The 16,191-nt window shown below is 49.3% G+C and overlaps 1 protein-coding gene across 1 annotated transcript; it reads left to right on the top strand.

Annotated features, from left to right (window-relative positions):
* The first annotated feature begins 310 nt into the window (after positions 1 to 310).
* CH25H (cholesterol 25-hydroxylase) lies at positions 311 to 2,979 on the top strand. The gene has a single exon (XM_025915081.2). It carries the CDS (start codon positions 1,624 to 1,626, stop codon positions 2,437 to 2,439), a length of 816 nt encoding a protein of 271 aa, XP_025770866.1. The 5' UTR covers positions 311 to 1,623; the 3' UTR covers positions 2,440 to 2,979.
* Positions 2,980 to 16,191: the final 13,212 nt, after the last annotated feature.

Below are 16,191 nucleotides of genomic sequence, written 5' to 3'. Positions count from 1 at the left end.
GAGACAGAAGGCGAGGACAGGGAGAGACAAGGCGAGGAGAGAGAGAGACAAGGCGAGGAGAGGGAGAGACAGAAGGCGAGGACAGGGAGAGACAGAAGGCGAGGAGACGGAGAGACAGAAGGCAAGGAGAGAGAGAGACAGAAGGCGAGGCGAGGGAGAGACAGAACGCGAGGCGAGGGAGAGACAAAGGCGAGGAGAGGGAGAGACAGAAGGCGAGGAGAGGGAGAGACAAAGGCGAGGCGAGGCGAGGGAGAGGAGAGGAGAGGAGGAAAGAAGAAAGAAAGAAAAAGAAGGAAATGTAAAACTTGGGGAGGGAAGCGCCGGTCCCAACCTCATGGACCCTAGAAGAGGCAAAGCTAGCATTAGTTAGGAGTGGTCCCGCCTTCAAAGTGTTGGTTCCGAACTTCTGTCTTCTAGGGGTCTCTTGTGTCGCGCGCCGGCCACCCCGGGCAAGGCGGAGGTGGTCTCTTACGCAGGTCCCGGGGTGGCCCCAGAGCTCTCCGGGTGCCGACCCCCTCCCGCTCCGTCCCCGGCCTGCCCACCCTGTGGCCCTCCGACAGCCGCGGGGGTGGGGCCGGCCTCTGGGCGCCCGGGCCGGTCCGCGGAGCACGGGTTGAGGTCGAGCGGCGGGTTGGAGGCGCGGAGGCCGCGGAGAGGACAGGGCAGGTGCGGCCTCATCCGCTGCCCCCACAGCCTCCCGCGGAGTCAGGTGCGCGCAAGAGTCAGCTACGCGGGTGGTTCGCTGCTTTCCCACCTCCATCCCGCGGCGAGACCTAGCGGCTTTTTAGCCAGATCTGGGCACGCGTCCCCTGCGCTGTCGCCGCGCCTCCCCGCCCGGGTCGCGGGTCTGAGCCCTGCGCGCGCCGCGGAGAAACGACCCGCCGCCGGGAGTCCGCGCGCAGTGGGGTCGGGAGCTTGCGGCCAGCGTGGGGGAGAGCCCCTCTCTCGGAGACTCTGGGACCGGGGAGGTTCTGGTCCCGCCCGCAGGGCGCCCTGACTTCTTGCGCTGGTGGCCGCTGCGCGCGCCCGGGGACTCCGCAGTTCCCAGCGACAGGTTACTCTGCTGCTTCGCGGCGCGTTAGACCGACGGGAGGCGTGCAGACGGAAAGGACCCGACATACAGAAGCTACGTCGCTTTAAAACGTTTTTTTTTTTTTTTTAAAGATACAATGATACTTCGCCTCTTGATGAAAGCACGCGGACGCAATTCTACGTATGCATTTAAAAAATGCAGATAATTCTGCACTGATTGCAAAGGCGCTCTTTATCGTGGTGACGGAAATAGTCCTTATCTCGTCCGGGGGTCACGACGACACGGAGGAATTAAGTGGTATGGTGTGTAAATTGTTGATCAGTTGAAAAAAAAAAATCGGCACATAAAAGTGCACGCATGCGAAAAGTTATTCAGGAGCACTGCGCACCGCGCGCGTAAGGGGGCCGAGCGGCGGGAGACGCGCGTCCGGCCGCTAAAGCGCGGCTCGGCGCAGCTCTTTCTGCGGAGGGCCGGGCGCGGCGGGGAGGGCGGGCGCGAGGGCGGCTGACGTCACCGGGGGCGGGGCCGCGGCCGCCGAGAAAAGGCGGCGGGCGGCGCGAGCCGTCGCAGCTGCCGGGCACGGCCTCGCCATGAGCGGCCGCAACGCGTCCGACGAGCTCCGCGTCCTGTGTGGCCCCGGCCCGCTGTTCCTGCAGCCGCTCTGGGACGGCCTGCGGGCCCGGGAGGCGCTCCTGCAGTCGCCCTTCTTCCCGGCCGTCTTCTCCATCGGCACCTACCTGGGCTGCTGCCTGCCGTTCGTGCTGCTGGACGCGCTGTGCCCCTGGGTGCCCGCGCTGCGGCGCTACAAGATCCACCCGGACTTCGCGCCGTCGGCGCGGCAGCTGCTGCCCTGCCTGGCGCAGACCCTCTACCAGCACGCCGTGTTCGTGTTCCCCGTGACGCTGCTGGACTGGGCCCGCGGCCCGGCCCCCGTGCCCCCCGAAGCCCCCGAGCTGCTGCAGCTGGCGCGCCACGTCGGCTGCTGCCTGCTGCTCTTCGACGCCGAGTTCTTCGCGTGGCACGTGCTGCACCACCGGGTGCCCTGGCTGTACCGCACGTTCCACAAGGTGCACCACCAGAACGCGGCGTCGTTCGCGCTGGCCACGCAGTACATGAGCGTCTGGGAGCTGTTTTCCCTGGGCTTCTTCCACCTGCTGAACGTCACGCTGCTCGAGTGCCACCCGCTCACCGTGCTGGTTTTCCACGTGCTCAACATCTGGCTGTCGGTGGAGGACCACTCGGGCTACGACTTCCCCTGGTCCACGCACAGACTCGTGCCCTTCGGCTGCTACGGCGGCGTGGAGCACCACGACCTGCACCACTCGCAGTTCAACTGCAACTTCGCCCCCTACTTCACGCACTGGGACAAGCTGCTGGGGACCTTCCGGTCCCCGCACGCCAAGTGAGGCGCGCGCCCCCCGGCGGGCGCGGCGGGGCGGGTGCCCCTCGCACCCGGGACTGCTGGGCGCTTCGCACTGGAATCAGGACAGACACACCCGAGCCTTTGTGTTGTTCTGTTTTTGTAAGTAATTTATTACCTGATGGAGATTTGTGGGTAAAATCTGATGTATTTTCACAGCCTGACCAAGTAATTTATATCGTTTTTGCGTATTGAGGATTGTACTCGGAGTCTAATTCTAGCCCACTTCAGTAGCGTTGATTCCTGGATATGTATATATGATATATGTATATCACTGGTGTATTTAAATCATCTCTAAAACGTTTGTTTGTAGGACAAGGACTTTCTTATTTTTCAAAGTGTCACAGAAATAGGCTAAAAGAATATATTTTTATGGAAAATGTGAACAGTGAAACATTCCTGCTGGACAGTGATCACAGTTATTGTACTTAACCCCAATTTTTTCATATAACTGTATATTTATATTGAATGAAATGTTATTTGTGCTTTAAAAGTGAAAAAAAAACCCCAACCTAAATCAAACGAATACTGGATGTTGTTTTTCTGGCATTTTGACTGATAAATACTAAAATTGGAAGAGGGGGCTGGGGCAGGAGGTGTCCTTCAGAGTCTGCATCAGCCATAGAACGAGAGGAATCTGGTGAGGGGTATTTTGGGGGGATTGTAGGAGAGACAGTGGGGAGAAGGGGTCAGTTAGTCTGTTTTGCTCTAGTAACTTCACAGCGCAGGGTGGGGGGCACTATTGTTCTGGATGCTTTTCAGTTTTTCAGCTGATTTCTACATAACAAGCAAATCAAAGAATTACCTTCTAAAGTTTTAGAGAGATTAACACTGTTCGACCATTTGATTATTTGGAGGAGAGTGGTGCTGGGCAGGTGTGCCTTGCTTTGCAAAACTAGTGAGTGAGGTGTGTGCATTAGAAGGGTGCAAAGATACAGAAAGAGATTCTGAGAAGCCCTCCTCTTCAGGAAGCCATCTGGTGTAAATGGCCATCACACACATAGCGTCTGAAATTGGGGATTTTTGCAAACTCCCTTTCCTTAAGTAAAGACCTGCATGCAGATTGCATATCCCTTTCTCAAAGAGAGAAAAAGGGAAATTTGGCCCCAGGTCCCTGGTTCCTCATCTGTAAAGGGAGATGGCGTTCCAGATGTTCTCACAGATTACCGTGAGATCACAGTGACAGTAAATGTCCCTGTTACTGGCCACACACCTGTTACCCATCACGTGCGGGAATTGGTCTCATGTTATCTTTGGAGCAGAGTTAAATAGGGTAAAATAAAACACCAAGGCAATTTAGACACAAAGGTCTAAAGAGTGGCAACTTTGTATGTAGTTCTAGGCTCATTATGTCTGAACCAGGCTGTCTCCTTTAAAAGTGAAACGTTCTTCTCAAGACCCGGTATCCATAGCCTGCCGGATGAGACCTCCTGAGAAGTAGGTTCAGGCTCTCCCAATCTTTGGCAAGATGTTATCAGAATGCCCGGATGTTCTGCTGATTTCCACCCCACTCTCAATACGTGCGCTCTTTTGGTTTCTTCACCAAACCTACCTCCTCCTCTGTCCGCAGCAGAAGGTCCATGCCGGGTCTCAAAGATTATATTGATATATGAAAGTGGGGTTGCCCCCGAACTGCCTGCGCATCTTGGATCAGGACAGTGTATCACAGCTCACGCAGAGGATTTTTTAAACGTCTCTTGTCGCCTCACTGTATAAGGGAATGTTGCATCTTGGGGAAACTTGTACCCATGGAAGTTATTTGGGTTTAGAAACACTTTCCCTAAATTGATGTTTTAATGCATTGGAAGGTGAAGTAGGGGAGCGGAGAGGATGAGCAGGTTTTCAGATAGTTTGAGAGCCTAATGATAATAATCCTAGTGAAGTCGTTCACATCTGCATGGCCTTTTCGCGCATCTCCCCACTGGTTCCTTACACTCCGCGGGAGATAGGACGGTTGCTCTGATTATCGTGATTACTCCCACCCCGTATCGGGGATGGAGAACTGGTACCTCCATGGAGAACTGGTTCCCCACAGGGGAAGCGACGTACGCCCAATTATAAAGCACGAGGAGCTAGAGCCAGTCCTTGAACTCTGCTCTTCTGATGCCTGTGGTGCTCTCCGCGGCTCCCGGGGAGACAGAAACCCTGCAACACCACCAGATGGTCTCTCTCTGCTATTCCTCCTCGGCCACCGCCTCTCGAGCAAAATTCCCCCGCCTGGCCCCCTGCTTTGCTTGGACATCCCTGGATTCAAAGCCAGGGAGAGTGGGCGAGGCCAGCCTAAACGGGACCTGAGTCAAGGGCCCTGTTTTCTGTACCCCCCACCACGTATCAGCAAGAGCACACACAGGGCAGCAAGACTACCCTGAGGGGAGGCTTGACTCCGGGACTCACTAGCTGAGTGATGATGGACAGATCACTTGACCTGTCTTTGCCTTGGCTTCCTCATCTGTGAAATGTGGATCATCACAGAGCCTGCCTCACAGGGCTTCTGGGTTATCCCTGCGTGTGCAGGGGTAGGAGGGCTGGAGGTCACGGACCGTTGGTTTGCTGCCGGGGACGCTTCACGATGTGAGCGCTGAGATGGCCGGGCGGGGACAGGGATCTCCCGTCCACACACCTGAGCTCTCCCACCGCACAGGGGACCAAATCAAGCAAGCCCAGGTTTTGATCCCGCCTTTCCCTGGAAGCTGATTCTCTTGTCCTCCTTTGAAGGCTAAAAGACTTGGAAAGAGACAGAAGTCTGTGTTTGTCTGGTTCTACTTCCTTACCTCTGAGTCATGCAGCCCCCACCTCTTCCAGAAGCGTCCACACCCGGCTCCCTGCTCCCTTCCCAATGATCAAATCTAGTGACTTCTTCCTCTTGGGTTTTCATCTTTCCAGCATTTTTTTTTCTTTTCAAAGGGTATTTATTTGTTTTTGCTAACCCGCCTCTTCTTAGAATGATTTTAGTGAGGTTTCTCCAAACTGCTTTCCTTCCTAATTCTCTAGCTTCCTTCAGGGGGCCCACACTTTTCTCAGCTGGGAGGCAAGCCCCCAGGTGATGCTCTTCTTGTTGGAAAGTATCTGTTCTGCCTGTGACGAATGTCCTTCGTGCCAGCTTCTACCGCACTCTCCAAATCTCTGCTCTCACTGCATTCTGAAACACACACACAACATCTAATAACTGCATGTGCATATACACACTATGTGTATGGCCATACACAGACCGTAGGTCCGCCCACTATTATATGTCCACAGGCATGCATTTGCACACATACAACACACCCCATATGAATATACACATACATACACAGACTCATATACATGTATGCACAGACATGTATGCATTACATATGCACATTATACACACACACACACACACACACACACACAGTAGAGGTATGTACTCCCTCCTTTCTCTCTCCCTCCACACACACACACACACACACACACACACACACACACACACACTATACATATTCCCATTTCTGTCTTGCTTACCATTTATTTTTGCCCCTAGTACTATTCTCCTCTTTGATATGTACCGGTTCGGTGTTGCATGAATCCTGGAAGCAGTGGACACAGCTTTGCTGTTAGCCCTGTCTTCCTTCCTCCATTCCATCCCTCACCAGTCCGTCCCGGCTTCCTCACTAAGGTCATGCTCACGACTCATAATCTCTGTCCTACGACAGGTCACAGTCTGCTGAGAGAGACAGTCGGGCCAGGAAATGCATCCAGTGTGATGCAGTCCGTGCCCCGATGGTGGGAAAATGGATCGGGGCGTCAAGAGAACCCAAGGGAAGGGGGGCTCATTGGAGCAACAGAAACCACGAAGGATTTGTAGGCGTTTGCCAGGCAGGGCGAAGGGCATACCTGTCAGAAGCGACAGCCGTGCAGAGCAGAGAGGAGTGGAGATACTTGGCGTGCTTGAAACGAGGAGGGAGGCGCAGAGCACCGTGAGAACGAGGAAGGAATGTCCTGCCCCTTGACAGGCCGGAGGACCTGTTAGCTCCCCTGCCTGTGCGCAGGGGTTTGGGGAGACGTGTGCAAAATGGCTTCAAAGCCCGTGTTAGGGCTTGCTGTTATTTGTTGGTTTGTGATGAGTGCGTGGATGAATGCACTCAACACTGGGCTTGGAAATGACATTCTGAGAAGCTTAGGTTGTGTTCTCCAGGCACCTATCCCTCAGGGTGAGGGGAGGGCTCCCCAGATCTTAAGCAAAGGAGTGATGTGATCAGACCTGGCGGAAGGAGGTAACTGGCGGCAGAGAAGGGTGTGGGGGTTCCACCTAGGGGGCCGCTGGGTTCCAATCCTGGCTCTCTGGCTTAGGAGGAACTCTGTGAGCTTCAACAAGTTCCTCCATCAAAGACTCAGTTTCCTCGCCTGTAAGAAGAGGGTGGTAGTAACTGCCTTTAGAATTATGGTGAGCAGGGGCACCTGGGGGGCACGGCCGGTGAAGCGTCCGACTCTTGGTTTTGGCTCAGGTCCTGATCCCACAGTTCGTGAGTTCGAGTCCCCCGTTGGGCTCCGTGCTGGTGGTGTGGAGCCTGCTTGGGATTCTCTCTCTCCCTCCCTCCCTCGGCGCCCTTCCCACAGGCACTGTCTCTCTCTCTCAAAATAAATTAATTAATTAAAAAAAGAATTATGGGGAGCAGTAAGGAAGATGTTTAGAGAATTCAGCACTCTGCCTCCCATACAGCCAACGCTCTGTGAGTAATAGTCGCTCTCCTGTGACAAGTTACAAAAGCCTCAGGATTGCAGGCAAGATAGAATCAGCTTGCTCCCGAACAAGTGGGGATAAGGTGGGAAGGAAGAAATGGGTCTCTCTGTCGTCATAACAGCAACACAGGCTCACGGAAAAATTTCGACCGCTAGAGAACAGTGTGAAGTAAAGAGTACCTTCCGCCCCCATTCGATGAACTGATTCCCGCTGCAGATACAACCAACGTCAACCCTTTTTTGGGTACCAGACCAGAAAGCCAGTCATTCAGCGTTTCTCTCCTCTCCCTCTCCTTTGCAGCTAGGATTGCATTAAATGCATCAAAAGTTAAAAAAAGAAAAAAAAGGGGCGCCTGGGTGGCGCAGTCGGTTAAGCGTCCGACTTCAGCCAGGTCACGATCTCGCGGTCCGTGAGTTCGAGCCCCGCGTCGGGCTCTGGGCTGATGGCTCAGAGCCTGGAGCCTGTTTCCGATTCTGTGTCTCCTTCTCTCTCTGCCCCTCCCCCGTTCATGCTCTGTCTCTCTCTGTCCCAAAAATAAATAAAAACGTTGATTAAAAAAAAAAAAAAAAGAAAAAAAAGTTAATGTGAACAGAAATTTTTAGATAAAAGCCCACGTGCCTTTCCTCCCTCTAAATATCTTTTGCTTATTTCCTTTTTCTGTACTGTTTGATCACGACTTACAACAAGAAGAGAAACTGAACTTGTCTGCCTTCCCCGCCGTCCGTGGAAGCCGTGCCTGGGGCGCAGCAGAAAGGGCAGGTCACAGGAAGAGCGAGCTTCTCCTGCTGCCTGCGGCTGGGAGTCTCCCTGTCCCCTGTCTCTCATGCCCACACCCCTTTCCCATCCGTGGGAGATCACTCGAGTCCCCGTGGACATCAGTTTCCCTCTCTGTGAAATGGGTGGAGGTCGGGGTAGACGGGAAGGAGGTGGCTTCCGACTGGGGAGGCAGCCCGGGGTACAATGCTGAGGTAGGAGTGAGTGCTGTGTGCGCCGAGTGTGACACGGGATCGTGAGTGTGTTAGGAAGGCACTGAGGCGCTAAGGCTCCTGTCCCCCTCCTCTCCGCCATGGCGATACTGCCTCACAGATGCCCCCAACAGTCCTGCCTCCAGGGCCCGTGCCAGCGTCCCTTCCTTGAATTGTCTCCTCTGCGTGCGCTGGTCCCTGCCTGTCTGCTAAGTGTCCGGAGAGCACAGGAGGGGAGGGAGCTCCGGAGACACCAGAGAGAGAGAGAGGGAGAGAGAGGAGATCGGAAGCGGAGTTTGCAGAAGGAGCCGCACGCAGGTGCCGCCAGAAGTGGTGTCGCTCTCAGATGCTCCAGGAGAGGGCCCTGCCTGCTTTCCGTGCCGAGGACGACCCCCAGCCACGAGCTGCAGCCAGCCACATAAGCAGCATGAGGCAGGGCAGGGCTATTGAAAGAAGAAACTTGGGGCGGGTCGGACACTAAGTGGAGAAAAGCCACCCCCTCCTCGGCTCTTTGAGTTCCAGCTAAATGGATAAGAGTGGCTCATCGTGGCTGTGGGTTTGATCTGCCTGAGACCCAAGAGCCGAGGGAAGACGGCTGTCGAGCTGACACTGTTTGAACTAGGTTCTCCGAATGCTAAGGCTGAGACACCACTATTCAGTTTCCCTATTTTAGGAAGAAGAAAACTGAGGCTGAGAGATGGGAAGTGATTTTTCCTGGGTCACAGGGCTGGGCTAGAACTGAGGATCCGGGCTCCCCCTGCGTCCCTGCTGATTCCCTTCCACCCCCTGGGGCCTCAGAGCCATTGCAGACTGCCTCGTGCCTGGTTGCAGAAACATGGTCATTTAAAATTTTTTAAATTTAATTTTAATTTTTTTCATGTTTATTATTTTTGAAAGAGAGAGAGAGAGCAAGAGAGAGAGACAGACAGACAGAATCAGAAGCAGGCTCCAGGCTCTGAGCTGTGAGCACAGAGGGAGACACGGAATCTAAAGCAGGATCTAGGCTCTGAGCTGTGGGCACAGGGCCTGATGTGGGGCTCGAACTCACGAACTGAGAGATCATGACCTGAACCGAAGTCAGAGGTTTAACCAACTGAGCCACCCAGGGGCCCCTAAGTTTTATTATATATATATATATATATATATATATATAGAGAGAGAGAGAGAGAGAGAGAGAGAGAGAGAGAGAGAGAGAGGAGGGGCAGAGGAAGAGAGAGAGTCTTAAGCAGGCTCAATGCTCAGCAGGGAGCCCAACGCTGGGCTTGAGCCCATGACGGTGGGGTCATGACCTGAGCCAAAACTCAAGAGTCAGACGCTCAGCCAACTGAGCACTCCTAGAAATGTGGTTATAAGACTGCCTTGAAATTGTTGCAATCCATATTCTTTGTTAATCATTTGCATAAACACAACCTTAACAGCTCTGCTGATTTTTAGCAACTTGAGTGAAGTGCTTATTCCACACTTGGTTAAGATTGATCCTGCCACATACAGTTGTGGGTAATTGATGGAAACTTTTATTGTATTCCCATGAACTCGGAAAATCTCTGTTTACAGAGTGATTAAGAAAGCATCCATATAACAGAATACAGTCAACTCAGCAATTGACGGGGAAGGGAACGCTTCGTACATGCAACAACAAGGAAGGGTCTGAAAATAATTATGATAAGTAAGGGAAGCCAGACAAAAAAAGTGTGTGCGCTACGGTTCGATTTATGTGAAATAGTGTGTCCACTAAATGATTCTGCTGACATAAAGCTCCAGGAAATGCAAGTGAGTCATGAGTCCACTGTGACAGAAGGTAGGGACACGTTCACTGTCTTGATTGTAGTTCTATCTTGATTGTAGTTTTCATATGTCAATATTTATCAGACTGTGTGATTTAAACATGTTTAGTTGATTGTAGATCAATTATACTGAATAATGATGAGGATGATGACAATGATGGTTAATCATTTATGAATTTTAGCTTTGAAGCCAATTTGCCATGAAAAAAATATGGTGGGGGTCTTCATGATAACATCGTAAACACACACACACATACACACAGAGTCTAAGATCTATCCTTTGCCCATCTGTACTCCTGACCTATCAGAAGGAAAAAGACCCATTTGAGAGCCTACAAAATCCAGACCCCTTTCTCTGAGGACCTCCTCCCCACCCCCACATACACACAGACAGGGTAGGCTCCTGCAGCCACGTTGTGCTATACGATCCCACTGTTGTGGCCACAGCTTTGTGGACCTGGGTTGGAAATCTGTTCCACAGAGGAATAAATAGCCCATCTCCCAGGAATTCAGGTCCTGTAAACAAGGGAGTGGACGCGACCACGTGGAGGCTACCGTCTTGTGCCATGTGAACGTCGATACAACAGAAACTCGTCTGCAGATCAAAGGAAGGATGGGCAGATTTTCAGGGAGGAGGGATGAGCCACACATCCCTGGAAAGAGTGTGAAAACAAGGAGAGTAAAGGGAGAAGGCAGCTGCTCTCGTTCCTGAGGGATCTACAGGCTGGGCTCCGGGTATTACGTCCGCCGTAGTTACTGCCTTTGTATTCTGTGACTTTCCATCAGGTTTCTCTGCTTGGATGTTTAGATGCCATTCTGGTTCTTGCATGCAAAGAGCACCTTGGTTAAAACACAAGGGTTCTGTGATGTTCTTCTGCCTTTAGGTGGAAGGAGGAAGTCCCTTTGGTGCAAACCAGTCTAGGAGTCGTGGGTGGTTGTCACCAATGGACGCAAATTGGTACATCCCAAGCGATGGCCAGAGGCTGTATGGATGGAATCACATAATGTGTGGCCTTTTTTAGTCTGGCTTCTTTCAAGTAAAATAATGTGTTCAAGGTTCATTCATGTTGTAGCATGCTACAACGGTACCTCTTCCTTTTTATTGTCAAATAATATTTCATTGTATGAATATACTACATTTTATCTATCCATTCATCAGTTGATGGGCATTTGGGCTGTTTCCACCATTTGGCTGCTATTGGGAACAGTGCTGCTCTGAACATTCATTAATTTTTTTTTGTGGGGACATATATTTTCATTGCTCTTGGGTATAACCAGGAGTGGAACTGCTGGGCCATATGGTAACTATGTTTAACACTATTGAGAAACCATTACACTGTTTTCAAAATAAATGCATCATTTCTCATTCCCACCAGAGATGATGCATGAGTGTCCAATTTCTTCACGTCCTCCCAATATGTGTTGTTTTCATTTTTTAAACGTTTATTTATTTTTTTTTGAGAGAGAGAGTGCATGAGCGAGGGAGAGGCAGAGAGAGAGAGAGGGAGAGAGAGAGAGAGAGAGAGAGAGAGAGAGAGAGAGAGAGAGAGAGAGAGAGAGAGAAGAATCCCAAGTAGCCTCCCTCCATGCTGTCAGCACAGAGCCTGATGCAGGGCTTGATCTCGTGAAGTGTAAGATCAGGACCTGAGCCGAAATCAAGAGTCAGACGCTTAACTGACTGAGTGACCCAGGCGCCCCTCATTAAAAAAATTATAGCCATTCTCATGGGTGTAAGGTGGTCTTTCACTGTGGTTTGATTTGTGTTTCCTTAACGACTGATGATGTCAAGCATCTGCTCTTGTGCTTACTGGTTATTTGTATGCCTTCCTTGAAGAAATGCCTACTAAAGTCATTTGCTCCTTTAAAAATATTATTTTTGGGGCGCCTGGGTGGCTCAGTCGGTTAAGCATCCGACTTCAGCTCAGGTCATGATCTCGCGGTCCGTGAGTTTGAGCCCCGCGTCGGGCTCTGGGCTGATGGCTCAGAGCCTGGAGCCTGTTTCCGATTCTGTGTCTCCCTCTCTCTCTGCCCCTCCCCCGTTCATGCTCTGTCTCTCTCTGTCTCAAAAATAAATAAAATAAACGTTAAAAAATTTTTTTAAATATTATTTTTGGTCTTTTGTTATTGAGTTGTAAGAGTTCTTCATATATTCTGCATACTAGACCCTTATCAGATATGTGATATATCAATATTTTCTTCCATTTTGTAGATTGTCTTTCTTTTTCCTCGTCAAGTTTGAGCTGCTCTAGTGAATTTTTTTTATTTTAGTAGTTTAGTATTTGTGCTCTTTAAAGCCAGAATTTCGGGGCGCCTGGGTGGCGCAGTCGGTTAAGCGCCCGACTTCAGCTAGGTCACGATCTCGCGGTCCGTGAGTTCGAGCCCCGCATCAGACTCTGGGCTGATGGCTCAGAGCCTGGAGACTGTTTCCGATTCTGTGTCTCCCTCTCTGTCTGCCCCTCCCCCGTTCATGCTCTGTCTCTCTCTGTCCCAAAAATAAGTAAACGTTGAAAAAAAAAAATTAAAGCCAGAATTTCTATTTGGTTCTGTTTACAATTTCTTTCTCTTAGAAATATAATGGTAGTGTTCTCATGATCTCCTTTGATTCTTGGTCTGTGTTTTTTATTTTTATTTTTTGTTTTGTTTTTGTTTGTTTGTTTTTAGCTTTCAGAGCATATTTGAGACAGTTGATTTAAAGTCTTTGTCTACTGGGAGCCCGAGTGGCTCAGTTGGTTGAGCGTCCGATTTCAGCTTGGGTTATGATTCCACAGTTCGTGGGTTCGAGGCCCGCATCGAGCTCTGTGCTGGCAGCTCGGAGCCTGGATCCTGCTTCGGATCCTGTGTCTCCCTCTTTCTCTACCCCTTTCCTGCTTACGCTCTGCCTTGCAAAAATAAATAAACATTAAAAAAATGGTTTTTTTAAAGTCTTTGTCCACTAAGTCCACAACGTGTGCTTCCTTTGGGACAGTGTCTCTTAGTTGCTTTTCCCTCCTGTGAACAAGCCATACTTGGCTGTTTCTTTCATGGCTTGTAGTTTTTGTGAAAAGCAGACATTTCACATATTATGCCGTGGCAACTCTATAAACGGTGCTTTTGCTCTCCGCAGGTTTCATTGTTTCTGCCGATTGTGCTTGTTGAGTTTGGGTGGTAAGTGACTTTTCCAGAGCCTGCATGCCTGGAACCAAAAAAATACCCCAGTCATTGCCAAGTGGACTCTCTATGTGTGTTTGGAGCACTTCCAACTTTCAGCCTGGCAGTTTACAGCTCTAAGTCTTCACCTTTATTTCCTGCCTGCCCAGAGCCTGGAGGTCGGTCAGAGGTGAACGTGTAGGGCCTTTTCAAGTCATTCTTGAGCATTCACAAGGCGTGGGCTGATGTATGACCTTTAGAGTCCCAGGAATATTTTGGAACTTTTCAGAGTCTTGATTCCCCAAAGCATCTTTCTTTTCCTACCAAGCTTTTGCTTAGTTGATCACCTGTTGAACTGCCGGCCATTGTCCTGAGCGGCTGTGACTGATACGTTTCCCTGTAAATGTTATGGACAAATTCCACCCACTGGGAAGTTGGCTCAGCACTGGGGGAGCTCCAAATTTGACTTGATAAATGCAAGTATTTGGGGCCTATCCTCAAGGGATACACAAGACTGGTCAAAACAAACAACCGTGGTTCTCTGTGAGTCAAGTCCATTCTTCTTCTGCCTTGGACCTTGATCTGTACTGGGGACGTGGGCTGTTTCTTCAAGGCCACTGCTGAGCTCCGGAGGAGGAGTTGAGACTAAAGTAAGTTAAAATGATATAAACTCTCTGTTCTTATCAAGATTCAGTCATTTTTTTTCTTGGTTAAGCATTTTTCTGCTTCTTGCAAGCTTTTGGTTAGTTCCCAAAGTTTCAAAAAAATAGTTTCTGATGGTTTTTCCCATGCCTTACGGATGGATGGATACATTTTCATCGATGACATCCACTTTGTATGTTTTGAATTCCTCTCTGGCCCAGGATGGGGTCCATCTTGGCAAATGTTTCGTGTGTGCTCATATTAGGCAGCTTGGGCTACTCTAACAAAATACCATAGACTTTGTGGCTTCAATGACAGACATTTGTTTCTGGAGGCCAAGCAGTCCAAGATCAAGGGCCTGGTGGATTCAGCTCCTGATGAGGGCCCCCTTTCTGGCTTGCAGATGGCCACCTTCTTCTTATGTCTTCACATGGTAGAGAGAGAAGAAGCTCTGGTCTCTCTTCCTCTTCTTAGGGGCATTAATCTCATCACGGGAGCCCACCCTCATGACCTCATTTAAACCCAATTAACTTGCAAAGGTCCTACCTCCAAAGACCAACACTTTGGGGGTTAGGGCTTCAACATAAAAATTGGGGGGCTGTGTTTGGCGGGGGCGGCGCCAACATTCAGTCTATACGTATTCTATTGGGTGGAGTGTCTGTAATGATCAATGAGAGCAAGTTGATTAAAGTGCTATCCAAGACCCCTATATCTTTATTTTCCTTCTGCTTGCTCTATTAATCATTAAAAATTGGTTTTGAGGTCTCTACTTTATAATTGCAGGTACATCTGTTTCTTCTTTTAGCTCTACCAGTTTTTGCCTTGTGTATCTTGAACTCTGTTACATGAGGCATAGAAACGTCTAGGATTGTTACGCACTCCTAATTTCCTGGGCACCCACTGAGCCGCGATCTCAGTTTTAGAGAGAGAAAGAAAGCTCATGCACAAAGTGATGAGGAACCTTGCCCAAAGTTGTAGCCAGCAGGAGAAAAAAAGCCCCAAGCACTTGGAGGCCAAAGTCCTCAGTTTCCACTGGTGTGTTAATTTAGGTGTGGAGGAGGGAGTCCAGCTTTGGGCAAGGCCAGGGGAAGGAATTGGAAGGTCCCTTGAAAATTCGGCCTTTTGTTGTGGTTGAACTGGTTCCAATTTTGGCACATCACACACGCCTATTATCAGATGCAAAGACAACACACACTTCCCGGCCAAATAGAAGTACTTAAGGTTGGAGCCAATTTTTAAATTCCACATTTCTGTTTTTCTCTTCCAGTAATGTGTGTGGCCTGAGAACTGGTCTCTCTCTTCTTGCCCCTGGGTTGCATGAAAGCAATCCCAAGGTGGCTGATGAGAAGAAAAGGAAGCATCTTAAATAGATGTTAGTGAGTTCATAAAACCCTCTGCCAAAGCAGCTCAGTTGGCTAACCGTACTTTGCCAGTTCACCTTCCTTCAAGTGCTTCGCCTAAGCCTGTTTGTTTCTTGAGGAATCACTCAGAGGTAGGGCGTCGACCTTTTAATCAAAAGCAGGGATTTGAGTTTTGGCTTTTCACTTCCTGACTTTGTTTCATTGGGAAAGTGACTTAAATCATCTATAAAATGGGTCTACTAATAGTGCCTAACAAAAAAGGCTACTTTTTAAATATTTGAGTTCTAATTCATTATTGGTTCTAAGTATATTATTTATTATTGTTACCATTCCTTATTATCTCCTTTTATATTTTTTTGAGTATTTATTTTGTTGTTTTTCTTTTTTTTCTATTCCTTTAAAATTTTAAAAAAAATTTTTATTTAAATCTAAGTTGGTTAACATATAGTGTAGTAATTGCTTCCGGAGTAGAATTCAGTGATTCCACACTTACATGGAACACCCAGTGCTCATACCAACAAGTGCCTTTCTTAATGCCCATCCCCCCCACCCAACACCCTTCTAGCAACCTTCAGTTTGTTCTCTGTATTTAAGAGTCTCTTATTGTGTGCCTCTCTTTCTGTTTTTATCTTATTTTTTTCTTTCCTTCCCTTAAGTTCACCTGTTGTATTTCTTAAATTCCACATATGAATTAAATCATATGATATTTGTCTTTCTCTGACTTATTTTGCTTAGCATAATACACTTTACTTCCATCCACATTGTTGCAAATGACAAGATTTCATTCTTTTTGATTGCTGAGTAATAATCCATTGTGTGTGTGTGTGTGTGTGTGTGTGTGTGTGTGTGTGTGTGTATCACATCTTCTTTATCCATTTGTCAGTCGATGGACATTTGGGCTCTTTCTATAATTTGGCTATTGTTGATAATGCCGCTATAAACTTTGGGGTGCATGTGCCCCTTGGAATCAGCACTCTTGTATCCTTTGGATAAATACCTAGTAGTGCAATTGCTGGGTTCTAGGGTAGTTCTATTTTAAATTTTTTGAGGAACCTCCATACTGTTTTCCAGAGTGGCTGCACCAGTTTGCATTCCCACCAGCATTGCAAAAGGTTCCCCTTTCTCCACATTTTTGCCAACATCTGTTGTTTCCTGAGT

Source organism: Puma concolor, chromosome D2 (assembly GCF_028749965.1).
Source record: "Puma concolor isolate L17-30 chromosome D2, mPumCon1.1.hap2, whole genome shotgun sequence".
NCBI classification, from domain to species: Eukaryota; Metazoa; Chordata; class Mammalia; order Carnivora; family Felidae; genus Puma; species Puma concolor.
Note: the sequence above shows the minus strand (reverse complement) of the source record. Positions and strands in the feature narration are given on the sequence as shown.